The 15,421-nt window shown below is 35.8% G+C and overlaps 1 protein-coding gene across 4 annotated transcripts in view; it reads left to right on the top strand.

The window, feature by feature from the left end:
• Nucleotides 1-15,421, top strand: part of LOC110455304 (cation-transporting ATPase 13A2-like) — a 43,997-nt gene that overhangs the window by 12,371 nt on the left and 16,205 nt on the right. For all 4 annotated transcript variants that reach the window (XM_021505361.1, XM_021505360.1, XM_021505359.1 and 1 more), the window contains exons 7-19: nt 366-443; nt 862-931; nt 1,852-1,986; nt 5,157-5,229; nt 7,252-7,383; nt 7,803-7,964; nt 8,802-8,959; nt 9,252-9,440; nt 10,206-10,267; nt 11,345-11,489; nt 12,269-12,370; nt 12,661-12,814; nt 14,007-14,127. In XM_021505361.1, coding sequence (XP_021361036.1) covers nt 366-443; nt 862-931; nt 1,852-1,986; nt 5,157-5,229; nt 7,252-7,383; nt 7,803-7,964; nt 8,802-8,959; nt 9,252-9,440; nt 10,206-10,267; nt 11,345-11,489; nt 12,269-12,370; nt 12,661-12,814; nt 14,007-14,127 — 1,581 coding nt within the window. The remainder of the gene's footprint in view (nt 1-365; nt 444-861; nt 932-1,851; nt 1,987-5,156; nt 5,230-7,251; nt 7,384-7,802; nt 7,965-8,801; nt 8,960-9,251; nt 9,441-10,205; nt 10,268-11,344; nt 11,490-12,268; nt 12,371-12,660; nt 12,815-14,006; nt 14,128-15,421) is intronic.

The following is a 15,421-nucleotide window of genomic DNA, read 5'->3' as shown; positions in this document are numbered from 1 at the left end:
ATATGATTTTCTGGCGAAATATGGAATTACTATTTCATTCCATCAATTTTAAAATGTTTGCATGTAAAAATGGTAAAAAAATCAAAATTGGTTGCATTTTAAAACTTTTGTGTTTAAAGTGTAAATACAATCATGGGAATGTGGCCTTCATTATTTTGAATTCCTATTAAAAAAATGAATAAAGGCATATTTTCACATACTCCAACAGTGTCGGAGGTTTACACGGCTAGATAGTTTGACAGTCGGCATAATCATATCCAATAGAAAAAAGGGTGACCAGCGGCCTCTTATGTTATAGGAGTAATTTTCACAGTGCTTGATCAACCCATGACTTGTATTATGACCACCCGACTGTTTTTTTCCAGGGATCTCTCCCACAACACAAAATGTTCAACAATTATGGAGAAATTCCAGGGCCTGTCGAAGGTGGAGCAGGCTCAGAAGTAGGTGACCAGTGTAGATTTACACAACTTCTTCTGAAAGCTTATTCTTCAAATTATTTCACATTTTTTTTATTTCTGCACTACATTTTTCATGAAATTTACTTCCAAGATTGATGGATTACCTGTAAAACAATAAAACCTCTGACAATAAAATGACCTTTGCTTATACACTATAAAACTTATAATACCATTCATTTGCTTTGCAACGTACCTCAATTACTGCCATCAAATTTTATACATGTGCTAACATCACAGACATACCGTCAAACAGAATATCAACTTATACAAACAAACTGTGATCATAGGAAATATAAATATTCTCAAGATTGACAAATTCTGATGTGTTACACAAAAGTAAAAGTAAAAAAACTTAAGTGAAATAAAAAATGTGATGTTTATTTGATTGTAAATGTTACAGACAGGTTGTGTATGGAGCAAATCTGATAGATGTGGAGGTCAAGTCCTACTGGAGACTTTTTATTGAGGAGGTGAGTACATACAGAGTACAGTACTGTGTGGAGGGCCATCAAGTCTATCCTCTGTTAATTTTGTGAACACATTAAATATAATCTGCTGTATCCCACTGCCTAGGAGGCTAATAATGTACAGTAAGACTCAATTTTGCTAAATTTTCTTCTGTATCCCTTTATCGTGAAACAATAGAGAGACATAATCGATCTGCTGACCCCATCGTAATACTTTTGAGATATTCCAATATTTTCTTTTCCACTCTTCATTTGTATCTGCTTAGGCAGTTCTGGTTATCACATTGTCATTGTAATTAATCTGGCAAGAGAGTCAATCTACCATGTCTTCATCATGATATTTCAACATGGTGACATCATCAACGGTAGACCAAATTGCCTCATGGCCTTCATTGTTGTAAGAATGTAAAACCACAAAGAGACAAATCATCATGTGTATTCTCTTTGTGGTAGGATAAATCTTACAAATAGAATTCTAGCTGTGTACCAAGCGCTGTTTTTAGCAGTAATCTGTAATGTTATGCTTTAAAATAAAGAATAATAATAATTTGTGTAGTTCATAGGTCGTCTCAAAGCGGTTCACAAATTATTATAGGGCCTTTGAAAGCAGCCAATATCTTTCTCAACTCCCTGGGGAGCATACAGCCGGTGCTGCCATTTGGACGCTCACAGCTAGCATTCTACAATTCTAGATCTGCCCAAGCACGTACTCATTTACAGCTGAGTAAACTGGAACAAGCGGTGTAAAGTATACAACACAGTGCCGTGCTGTGACTCGAACCTACAACCCTTCTGTCACGAGTCTGGCGTCCTACCACTAGACTACTGTGCCTTCAATTACACTAATATTGTTTATACTCTAAAATGACACTGATATATAGTTGAGAACGGAATATACAGTAGTACCCATCTTTTTGTTATAGGTGATGAATCCCTTCTATATATTCCAAATCTTCAGCATCGTACTGTGGTTGATGGACGACTATTACTACTATGCGGCCTGTATATTCCTCATCTCTGTCATCTCCATATGTATCTCACTGCACCAGATCAAGAAGGTAAATATGCAAAGAGCATTGCTGAAAAAAACATAACTAAAAATAAGTTGACACATAAAAGGTCGTCATGAGGAAGACATTCTGTTAACTCATTCACCCCTGAAGACACATTTGAACTCTTCAAATTCAATGGTTGGAATAGTTCATTATGAAATTTCAGGGGTGAATGAGTAAAGTGTTTGTAAGATTTAATAAAAGCAATGCTGTTCAACTCCTAACAAAAGCACTAAGTAAAAGTGTCCTTGGTTGTATATGCAAGAAGTTTGACCTTCCAACGCTACGTTTGTATTACAGAAGGCACATAAAAACATGTTTAATACAATTTGGGTGGTTGGATGGCGCACTGGATAGTGCACTTGCCTTTCATGATCACTAGCTGCTTTCACCAAGGGTTCCCTTCCTTGATTAGATATGAAAACGTATGGGGTCACCTGCCCGACCCCGTGGGTTTTCTCCAGGTTCTCCGGTTTCCTCTCACATTAAGGCCCCCTGTACGCTAACATCTGGGCCAACAAGAGTGATGATATTAGTTGAAATAACTTGTTTCACAATTTTTGTAAAATAAATAAAGTTTATATTTAATGCTCAGTGCTCAGGTGAACCCTAGTCACGCTATGACTGACTTTAGTATTGATTTATAGATATAGGTCACTATTGTGGTACATTTCTCCTGTACATGTAAATCTGAAGGAGCCTCGTGATACTCAACATGTACTTTGTGATCAGATATCAGAACAAGCTGATGTTCCTACAATGGAACTGTTGAGTAATAGAAAGTTGATTTTAAATTATTCATTTAAAAAAAAAATATATATATATGATATTTATTTTAAAGTCTGTTTTAACACGTATGTTGAATATTCCCATGATATTTTAATTCCTTGCCTAGTCCATACAAGGTGGGTCAACATTCAGCCCCCACTCCTTTTTAACACCAAAAAAGTCTGTCAAACAAATATTAGAGATTAACAGTATTAATACACAGCCTGAACGTTCTCGGCTTCTAACTATGTATGTTAAGTAATTTAATAGAAAGGTAAGTATTTAATGTGTAACAGTTTTATACCCCCTCCTAATTGAAGTTAGCAGGAGATATAAAAACTATTTTGTCTGAATGCACCCGACTTTCATTACAAGATCATTTCTGAAAGCCATATACATTTCATCAATACGGAAACATAATTTAAAGCAAGTAGCACAGATGTGACTTTTACTGTTTCGTACAATTAATGAATGGCCATATATGACTTATACCATGCATACAGCCAATGTTTTAAAAGTAAAATGGTATATGAGCATCTTCTCCACATTGAGTGCAACACATTTTATGTTTAGGAAGGAGTTTTATTGCGACATCATTAACTCAGATATGAACCAGGTATACTAATGGTTTTGTTTGACTGGAATGTGTTGAAAGATTGGTGGCAATGATATTAGCATGTCCATTGTGTTATAAGCCTCGGTTTTTTCCGTCCTGTCCACATCCTAAGCGTTGTCTTTGATGATCTCCATGATGTAAGCCTGGGTTTTCCCTTATGACTTGCTTTGATTTGAACTAGGAGCAGTCATGTACTAAAATCATATTTGTATTTTTCAATACGAAAAAGTGCCAATCGCCATAAAAGTTCCTTCTCCAGAAATGTATATACACAATTGGATATGTATCTTAACCATTTCACCCCTAGGTAACTTTAGTAAACACTTTCATGCTTTGATCTGGATGGGTCGATTATAACAACTTTGATACGTTGGACACAATTTCATTAGTATACAGTTGTTTTCACCAAACCTTCTGCATGTGGTGTTGCCATTGACAGTGGATGTGTTATGTTTATGGGTAAGTTTGCGTTGTAAATATGTATCCAAAGATTTCACAACATCCTATCTGTTGAACAGATGTTACCATTTGTGAAGATACTGTATCAGGAGATATATCAAATGAAAACATTTAAGTTATTTCAGCATTAAGGATAATGTCAGTAAAGTCATATCCTGGCTCATATAAAAAATACAACAAAGTTGAAGAGATACATTGTATGTTATATCAGCATCCTAATAGACTTTATTTGGGAAAAAACAGATCACATAAAATGGAAAATTTGTCATTTGTAGGCTAAATAAAAATTCTGATGGTTTGCTTTCATTATGGTTTCTTCAAATTATTGATGAAAACATGAAATATTCATGAGTTAATACCTTTGTAGTTAAGTACTAGTTTTCAAAGTCAGTAGGCCGGTGTAATCTGGAATCAGTACATTTGTTACATGTACGCTTAATTTACTTAAATTTCCAATTCAAATGTAGCCACAAAAACATAAAAGAAAGTACACTGCAGAAGTGTTCAGTGTTTATGAACCCCTCAATCTTCTCTTTCAAAAGGAATCAGTAATTTGGGTAATTCATTTTAGTCATTTCTTGTTCAAATGCTACTTTAACCCATTCGCCCCTCTAATTTTATAATGAACTATTCCAACCTTTGAATTGGAAGAGTTCAAATGTGTCATAAGGGGTGAATAAGTTAAAACTGGTGACAGCAGAAATCTCAAACTTGGCAAGTGGTTGCCCTAGTGAAGAAGACCAGTCCTACATAGTTTGGGTGAGGTTCATCAAAGATCAGGGTCAATGTTTCTAAAAATAGCAGTGTTTGCCAGATTCAAACAAATGATCACACAAAGCTCAGAATTGGTATGTTGCAGGGTGCAGGGTTCAGCAAAGAGGAAGAAATCCATACATGGTGGATTTTACTAAAATAAAAAATAGAAATTCAGAGATATTACATGGTTGCACAAAGAAGCTCAGACTTGGTTTGTAGCTATATATTGCTCTTGAGAAGAGGAAGACATTCAAGAGCCTTATTGATTTTGGCTATGGATGGTCAAAGATTAACCCTTTCACCACTGTAGACCATAATGGACTCATTCAGATCAATGCTTGGTAGAGTCTACTTAAGTTACATAGGGGTGAAAAGGTTAAGGTCACTTACTAAAAATATAATTGTTATTGATGTTTTCGATTTCTGTGTAATTTGACTTCAATCATTTGCATTCTACATGTATGTTATTTACTATTTCTGAATAAGTTACAGGTCAATCTATATTCAAAACACCTAAAGACATATAACTTTTATGATATGTATTAATAACTGTTTCTCAATATCTTGAATCTTTCAGCAAAGTATAGCTCTTCATGATATGGTGGCGGTCACTGAACAGACAATGGAAATTTGTTTGGGACAAGGAAGAGGTGAGTCTGGGACATGGTGATGTAAATACAAAATAAGGAGGAGATAAAACATTACCAATGGCAGTGGAGTGATAAGTCTTAATTACTGACAATTGGAGCTAGACTCATCTGAATCAAGAAGATTGTGACTCAAATATTAGAGTAATTCGCTCAGGAAATAAAACAGGATAAGTGTGGGAGGGAAAATATAAGCCAAAATGATTCCCTCAGGAAATAGAACAACAGGATAAGTGTGGGAGGGAAAATATGAGCCAAAATAATTCCCTCAGGAAATAGAACAACAGGATAAGTGTAGGAGAGAAAATATGCGTCAAAATAATTCCCTCAGGAAATAGAACAACAGGATAAGTGTGGGAGGGAAAATATGAGCCAAAATGATTCCCTCAGGAAATAGAACAACAGGATAAGTGTGTGAGGGAAAATATGAGCCAAAATAATTCCCTCAGGAACTAGAACAACAGGATAAGTGGGAGGGAAAATATGAGCCAAAATAATTCTCTCAGGAAATAAAACAGGATAAGTGTGGGAGGGAAAATATGAGCCAAAATGATTCCCTCAGGAAATAGAACAACAGGATAAGTGTGGGAGGGAAAATATAAGCCAAAATGATTCCCTCAGGAAATAGAACAACAGGATAAGTGTAGGAGGGAAAATATGAACCAAAATAATTCTCTCGGGGATATAGAACAACAGGATAAGTGTGGAGGGAAAATATGATCCAAAATAATTCCTTCAGGAAATAGAACAACAGGATAAGTGTGGGAGGGAAAATATAAGCCAAAATGATTCCCTCAGGAAATAGAACAACAGGATAAGTGTAGGAGGGAAAATATGAACCAAAATAATTCTCTCGGGGATATAGAACAACAGGATAAGTGTGGGAGGGAAAATATGAGCCAAAATAATTCCCTCAGGAAATAGAACAACAGGATAAGTGTGGGAGGGAAAATATGAGTCAAAATAATTCCCTCAGGAAATAGAGCAACAGGATAAGTGTGGGAGGGAAAATATGAGCCAAAAAGATTCCCTCAGGAAAAAGAACAACAGGATAAGTGTAGGAGGGAAAATATGAACCAAAATAATTCTCTCGGGGATGTAGAACAACAGGATAAGTGTGGGAGGGAAAATATGAGTCAAAATAATTCCCTCAGGAAATAGAGCAACAGGATAAGTGTGGGAGGGAAAATATGAGCCAAAAAGATTCCCTCAGGAAAAAGAACAACAGGATAAGTGTAGGAGGGAAAATATGAACCAAAATAATTCTCTCGGGGCTATAGAACAACAGGATAAGTGTGGGAGGGAAAATATGAGCCAAAAAGATTCCCTCAGGAAATAGAACAACAGGATAAGTGTAGGAGGGAAAATATTAGCCAAAATAATTCCCTCAGGAAATAGAACAACAGGATAAGTGTAGGAGGAAAAATATGAGCCAAAAAGATTCCCTCAGGAAATAGAACAACAGGATAAGTGTAGGAGGAAAAATATGAGCCAAAAAGATTCCCTCAGGAAATAGAACAACAGGATAAGTGTAGGAGGAAAAATATGAGCCAAAAAGATTCCCTCAGGAAATAGATCAACAGGATAAGTGTAGGAGGGAAAATATGAGCCAAAAAGATTCCCTCAGGAAAAAGAACAACAGGATAAGTGTAGGAGGGAAAATATGAACCAAAATAATTCTCTCGGGGATGTAGAACAACAGGATAAGTGTGGGAGGGAAAATATGAGCCAAAAAGATTCCCTCAGGAAATAGATCAACAGGATAAGTGTAGGAGGGAAAATATGAGTCAAAATAATTCCCTCAGGAAATAGAACAACAGGATAAGTGTGGGAGGGAAAATATGAGCCAAAAAGGATGTTAATCTTAGCAAATAGTCGTTAAGTCTTAGATATTGAAAGTTTGTGTCTTGGACAAAAAGAAGAAGAATGATTTGTTGTTTTCTGTAGTGTATCATATCTTGTTTTGTTTGGTGTTATTGGGTTAAGCATCCTTTTAACAGCTTGTGTTATTTTTTTCTCTGGCAGGATATGAAAAGGTTCCAACATCATGCCTGGTGCCCGGAGATTTGATAGTACTCCCACAGAACGGATGTACAATGACGTGTGATGCCGTGCTTGTAACAGGAACCTGTATAGTCAACGAGAGCATGCTCACTGGTATAATAATAATAATATAATAATAATAAACTTCATTTTCTAAGGATAAAACCACAGGGTCGGTCCTCTTGTTATTAAAACATCAGTTAGTAATATTATAAAGTACAATTTCAACATGATCACAGACATAATAGTAAAACATCTTATAGTTATAAATTGTTTGCCAGACATGTGGATATTGGTATATATATATCTTATAGATTACAGGTATGCTGTTATTGTCATCACTATTTCTTTAGAAATGCCGGAGATGGCCAGGAATAATTCTTTAAATTCCTAAGAGGGACATATTCAATTTGTTCCAATCAGGTCCATTAAGCTTTAAATAAAGTCACATTCAGGTAACAAAATTCATCGTTTGCTATATATGAAGTAATCTTGTCAATAGTAAGAATACTTCATTACTTGTATTCCTCTAGGTGAGAGTGTTCCTGTAACAAAGACACCCCTCACACACCAGGAGGATGAGGAAGTCTACTCCCCAGAGATACACAAACGTCACACCCTGTTCTCTGGCACACATATCATGCAAACCCGATATTACGGCTCAGCCAGAGTCACAGCAGTGGTCGTGCGAACAGGTAGATATAGAAACAACGTGTTGTCATTGTCAGAATTATGATTGTTTAGATGACTAACATGGTTCCCAATTAGATCTATTACCCTATACAAACATGTAGTAAGTTTGTAATTTGACATCATAGACTAGTACACTGTAATGTGTTTAGGATGAAATCAAGAGCAACTTTTAAAAGGTGATAATGTAGTCATTTTAAAAGCAAGTGAGTCTAGCTTCTGTTCAAACTCCTTATCTTCTCCATGAGATCTTTGAAGCTAGTCTTAATCTTGAAATCTGGCTCTTTGGGTGATCAACTCTACCCACAAGAGTTGCTATCAGTGAAACACGAAGCTCGATATCAGCTGTTTAATTTTCCTGACTTGTGTGAGGCATGGCTGGTCTGGGTCTTATGAGCGTTTGCATGTCTTGTTTTTTATTATTTTTTATTTGTAGGTCGTTATATTGCTATTAGGACATTTTTAATTTCTAAATGCTTCTTTGAATTGTGAAAAATCCTTGTTAATATCAGAATAAATGTCAAGCTTATCCTGCAGTAATAGTTGTATTCATGGTGATTTCTGAAAAATCCTTGAAAAATGGATTGCTTCTTAAAAGAAACCACCCATTAACAGCGTCAGAGTGATTTATTCAAGGCGAAAAAAATGAAAATAATATTGCTACTTGAAAAATAGACAAAACCTTAGCTGTTCAATATTTTCTTTTATGAATATAGTTACAAAACAAGAATATGTATTATGTCAAATTGCTTATATTTACAATTGATACATGAAAATGATATCAAAATAGAAAAAGTTCATGTCCTTTATTGATTATTAACGTTGGGTTGTTTGTTTTTCAGGTTTCAGAACTGCAAAAGGAGAGCTTGTGCGATCAATTTTATTTCCCAAACCAGTTGACTTCAAGTTTTACAGAGATGCCATGAAGTTTATAATGTTTTTAGGGTTTATAGCTGCCCTTGGCATGATTTACACGGTTGTGATGTATGTTAAGGATGGGGTAAGTAGAATAACCTATCTAATGTATACATCTACCTATTATCTGAATTTGTATTAAGGGAGGATGTGAGTGTAAAATATCAGTATCTCTTACCTGAATATGTTATATGGGAGGAAAAAGAGTAGAAAATATATTAACTCATTCAGTACCGACGAACATTTCGTGTAATTCAGTATATCAACTCTCTTAGGGTGTAGTGTACCTTGATAAGTCTTCAATATCTATTATTTATGTGATGTAACGGACAGACACTTGTCCCAGCTGTTACTATGATATATAATCTGTGTTACAGATCCATCCATTTAAGATTGTTCTACGTGTACTAGATGTAATAACCATCATCGTACCAGCCGCTCTGCCTGCTGCCATGACGATAGGCATAACGTATGCCCAGAATCGGCTCAAGAAAGAAAGCATCTACTGCATCAGCCCACCTAGGATTAACTTTGGTGGACGACTAGACGCCTTTTGCTTTGATAAGGTACAGTAATTTAGTGAATTAATCTTGAGGTAGCCAAGTCCCTATTAAGTGGTAAATGAGGTCCTTCGGTACTAAAATCAATTTATTTTCACGTTTACTTTATCTCATGAACTACCGCAAGCATACATATTGTTCACCGTAATTTGAGCACTTTTTGTGCTTTAAATGTTTTGCTGAATTATGAATGTGCTTCTTAACATTTTTGTCTTTAGTTTTCTATAGCATATATTGACAGTACGCCAATCCATCAATGCGCTAATCTTTTAAAATTTGATGGAAAGCTGAAATTTGAGTCAACTAAAATAAACATTTTTGCAGTATGTCTGTAGATTGTTTCCACTTATATTTGAATTCATAATTGAAGGAATGCTATTTTAATATTGATATTGATTGACTATGGGATTAATTTTCAAGAAAGAGTTCATTTTGGCCCTAGGCCTCCTCAGAAAATATGCAAAAATTAATCTCACAAGAAAAAGGTAATTTACAGTACATGTATCTGAATTGGTGATTGACCCACTCTGAAATATTTTTGAAAATCTACATGTCATAGAGGATTTATTAGGATAAATGATGGACGCAGGCAATTACTGCCTCTATATGTCCATATCATATAAAATAATAAGTTCAATTTTAAAATCACTACCATTGTTAGATTTGTAGCTAGCTAGGTGATTAAATTTCAGTTCAAGATGTCTCCAATGATATCATGGCATACATTTACTGATATATTGTATGTTGAGAATTTTATGTTTGATGTTACAGACTGGGACCCTGACAGAGGATGGTCTAGACATGATGGGGACCATTCCCGTCCACAAGAGCAGGTCATTATAATAATTTAATATTTGATGTTCTTGTATACTGCTTTATCACAACCTAGTTCGTAGGTCGTCTCAAAGCGGTTCACAAATTATTAGCCGTGGTTATAGGGCCTTTGCAACGTTCCAGCCAATATCTTCTTCAACTCCCTGAGCAGTATACAGCCGGTGCTGCCATTTCGGCACTCACAGCTAGCATTCAACAATTCTAGCATTGCCCAACCACGTACTCATTTACAGCTGAGTAGACTGAAACAAGCGGAGTAAAGTATCTTGTTCAAAGATACAACACATTGCCGGTACGTGACTCGAACCCGCAACCCTTCGGTCATGACCTTGGCGTCCTACCACTAGACTGTCGTGCCTCCGTAACATATTAACATACTTTAAAGGATACGTTTAACATGTATATGTTTATTGTTAAAGATTAGAATGACATTTGTCGCCTTGAAAGATGTATGCTCATAAACGTTAACCCTTTCACCACTGTAGACCATCATGGACTCGCCCAGATGGATTTATGGTAGAGTCTACTCAAGTTACCTAGGGGTGAAAGGGTTGAACACAAATGTAATAAAATAAAGACATTTACGTTCCTTTGATTTTTCTAGAGAGTAAACAAATTTCAAAAATCCATTCCCCTAGTCCAGTTTGACCTCTGTCTTAGCTGCAGATATACATGAAAGTAATGAGGTCAGGTTTTAAGATCTATTGTTGATAGCGTAGCTATTAGATATTATTTTTATCAGAACCTCATGAATGATTATATTTCTAATTTTGTATGAAGATACAGACAACTTGTTTGATGGTAAATATTGTTCTTGTACTGTCTAGCCATTCATGTACACAGGTTACGATTATAGTACAGCATAAACATGTTATTATTTCTTTAGCGTACCTGCCTAGTCACCTGCATTTGTGAAGGGCAATCTTCAATACTAATGAAACGACCCACAATTAACAGGCTTGACCTGCATTTTGATCATCTATGACCGTCAAAAGATATTATAAATTACTATTTTTAAAAATGTATATGTGTAATGAAATCATGATCCTTAAGAATTGATTGTATCTTTTTTGCAGTTTTCTGCCACTTCAAACAGACCCCTCCAAACTGGACCATGGACCCGTTTTGAATGCTATGGCAACCTGTCACTCACTGACCATAATGGAAGGTGAACTGTCCGGTGATCCTCTTGACCTAATTATGTTTGAATCCACAAAATGGGTGAGTATTTTTCATGTGCTCGTGATATATATATATAGATGACATTTATTGGCATGTGATGTCATTAGCCCTTTCACCCCTATGTAACTTTAGTAGACTCTACCATGCATTGACATGGAGGGGTCCATTATGGTCTACAGTGGTGAAAGGGTTTAATTAAAGTTTTGTTCACAGGTTAGTGACTTCATAGTTGTTGTTAGTTGGTATTTATACAATTTCAAACATTCAGTGCATCAATATTAAATCTTCTGTCAGATTTTATTCCTGGATTTAGTTACCTTAAGACTACCAAAACAACATAATATGTTGGGATTCTGGTAACAGATAACGATGACTGCATAACTGCTATACTAATTTAAGTTTAAATATGTATGTTTATACAAATCTCCTCATCTTTATTTCTCATAGCAGTTAACTATAAGTCACAACAGTCACAACCGGAATTACGACATACGCCACAGCTAGGCGCTTTCAAACTGTTCATACAGCCCTATAGTATATAGACTGTCCATGTTCTTTGCCATATATGGACACTATTGATAATGCATGCAAGTTTACAGCCGGGCCTACGCCACTTCGTCGAGACTTCAAAATTCTAGGTTAGGTTATGTGCACTGTCAGTGAGTACCCTTATGTTGCCAAACATTGTTGTATGAATAAATGCGAGGAATCTGAAGTACTTTGCTTGTTGTTGTTTCATAAAATGGTTTTAAAAAGGAAGAAAACTTTGCAAGTTTTTCCTCGTAAGAAGCCTATTGATTTTTGTGGTTACGTTTTAGGTTCTTGAGGAGCCAGGGCGAGACACCAGTAAGTTTGATACCATGATGCCCACAGTTGTAAAACCTTGTACCAGGGACACCTTCTTACCCAACCAGGAACAGGTATTTATATCCTCCAGTCAATGACTGTATGTTGGTAGACACATCATCTTTACTTTCAAAAGAATTTTATAGGTTGTTATCAATAAAATGAATAATAAAGAAAAGATTCTGTTCAAATTACTTTGATTATAGTATTTTCCAGAATTCAAGGGATCTCAATTACAGGTCAAAAACTGACATTTATTTCATTAGAATATATATTTTTGTCAGAAATTAAAGGGTCCAGCGTTAGTGACATTAAGTCTGATACTGAGATTTATAAACTATGATGGTTGTTCTTATCTTTGCAGCCTCCACTTGAAATTGGTATAATCCGCCAGTTTACATTTTCCTCTAACATGCAAAGGATGAGTGTGATCACGCGCGAACTAGGCAAAGAACACATGGAGCTGTACTGTAAAGGTGCTCCAGAGAAAATTATCTCCCTTTGTGTGTCTTCAACCGGTAAGTTTGCCAGCATTTGTACACTAGCTAGTCTGTAAGATTGATTCCCATTGCAATTCCTCTGAAAATTCATTGGTGTGTTTCCAAATATCTAACGAGTACAAAGCACAATTGACAAGGGAGATAACTAATCATTAAAGGAAGTAGTTACTGTAGTAGATTAGTTTTGACTAGATAGCTCAGTAGTAAGAGTAAGTAGTCATGAGCATGGCTTGTTGCAATATACCACCAAAGTAAGAGGTACATTTTACTTGCTTTGAGAGTGCATATACCTCTTCTGACCATTGGTCTCAAAATCAAGAGAATAGAATTCTGGAACATATTTTGGCCACTGATATCAAAGTTTTTCTTTCTAAACAAACAATGTATGTATTACACGTGTCGCAACGTTTCAAGACCAACTGGTTCCTTTGTCAAGCTATGTCTGAGCCTATTTGATGCAGTGTTCATACCCTTCCGAACGATAGGCGAAAGGTCCTGAATCGAGTGACATAAAAAAAATATACAATTTCGTCACATCGTTGTACAGGTAAAAAATACAAATCGCTCACTCAGTCATAGCTTGACAAAGGGACCAGTCGGTTTTGAAACGTTGCAACACTTTTAATGCATACATCGTTTGTGTAAAAAGAAGAACTTAGATATCACATATTTCCAAACTTATGAATCTTATTGAAGATATTTTGACCACTGTTATGTATATGGAATACAGACTTGGTAGGCATGTACATCACGTGAATGCATCGTGTTACATACCCAATAATAACAGTGCAATGTTAAATTCAAGGACCGAAATAATGGTTGCCAGACCTTAATCTCACGCAAAGATTTTTCTTGTGAGACCTTAATTGGTATGCATGTACGTCATGCTCAGGAGAGTTGTTTTGCATTCAAAAATAGGGTGACCACAATCTCTATTTGGTATTGTTACATATAAAAACATGGGTCGTTGTGTGTTAATAAACAACTTTTCATTCCCAGTTCAATCTTTTTTTCTATCCAAATTACTGAAGTAATGAATTTGTACCTCTACTGGGAACATAAATCATTGTTTACGTTTTCACGTTTTGAGTCTAGAAGATCTAAAACATTTTGATCGTGCTAAAGCTGTAAAATACTAAATCTTGACTCTTTTTCATAGTGAGCAGAGTTTTCTAATTCAAAATTACAAAATTTGATATTTTGTTTTCAGTTCCAACAGATATAAAAGAAATACTACAGAGTTACACCTTACAAGGTCACAGAGTGATAGCCCTCGCCTGGCGACCTCTTGACCCCAAACTTACCTGGCACCAGTCTCAGAGGATATCGAGGTATAAGGTTACTAAGGTCTACACGAGTTTACAGAAAATTACAGAATAGATCATAATTATTTTTTAATATAAATTATTTTGTTCAATTTTAATTTTGAGCAAATAGAATTTTTGGTTTCCCAATATTTGGAAGGTGCAACTTTTTAACATTTTATGTTGATCGTGAAGGTAGCATGATATGCAGAAAAGAGTGGAAAACAGGCTCCAAGGGGGTTAGGTTTGCACTCCGTCCGTCCAAGAAGTTTGTCCGGGACACATCTTCTAAACTTTTTCAACTGGAGTGTCCAGATTTGGTGTACAAGGACATCTTGGGATGACAGAGTGCAATAATAAGGTCACTGTGACCTATGACTTGACCTTTGACCTTAACTTTTGAAAACATTTGTCCTGGGCATATCTTCTATACTATTTCAACTTGAGTATCCGGATTTGGTATACAAGGACATCTTAGGATGACAGAATGCAGAGTGCAAGTATTAAGTCACTGCTACCTATGACTTGACCTTTGACCTTCACTTTTGAAAACGTTTGTCCAGGGCATATCTTCTATACTATTTCACCTGTAGTAACCAGATTTGGTGTACAAGGACATCTTGGGATGGCGAGTGCAAGAAGTAGGTCACTATGATCTTACTGTGACCTATGCTTCCTGACATAAATTGTTAAATATAGAAATCATTATCGTTGGGGGACTGTGGATTGCCTTTCAATACTTTGCCTTGTTTTCACTGGTGTACATGTGGATTTTAACATGAGATCAATTGGTCTAAAATTCTGTCATATATTTTGCTTTGAGCAAATCAAAGGAGAGGGCAATTTCAACATGAGGTGAATAGATTTTTAACCTTTATACTGTTGCTCAAGTAAGTGATAAAAAAGTACAAAGGGCAGATCATGTGACTGACATTATACAAGGTAACTAAATAAGAAATATACTCAAAATAGGATGATTGCTTCGCTATTAATTGTGTGTTTATATGAGTGTACTAGTGGGTGTGTACCTTTCCATGTGTCATTATCCTGTTTCACAGAGACAAGGTGGAGAAGGACATGACATTGTGCTGATATGAGTGTACTAGTAGGTGTGTACCTTTCCATGTGTCATTATCCTGTTTCACAGAGACAAGGTGGAGAAGGACATGACATTGTGTTTATATAAGTGTACTAGAAGGTGTGTACCTTTACATGTGTCATTTTCCTGTTTCACAGAGACAAGGTGGAGAAGGACATGACATTGTGTTGATATGAGTGTACTAGTAGGTGTGTACCTTTCCATGTGTCATTTTCCTGTTTC

The sequence above is a fragment of the Mizuhopecten yessoensis genome, unplaced genomic scaffold, assembly GCF_002113885.1.
Source record: "Mizuhopecten yessoensis strain PY_sf001 unplaced genomic scaffold, ASM211388v2 scaffold8195, whole genome shotgun sequence".
NCBI classification, from domain to species: domain Eukaryota; kingdom Metazoa; phylum Mollusca; class Bivalvia; order Pectinida; family Pectinidae; genus Mizuhopecten; species Mizuhopecten yessoensis.
Note: the sequence above shows the minus strand (reverse complement) of the source record. Positions and strands in the feature narration are given on the sequence as shown.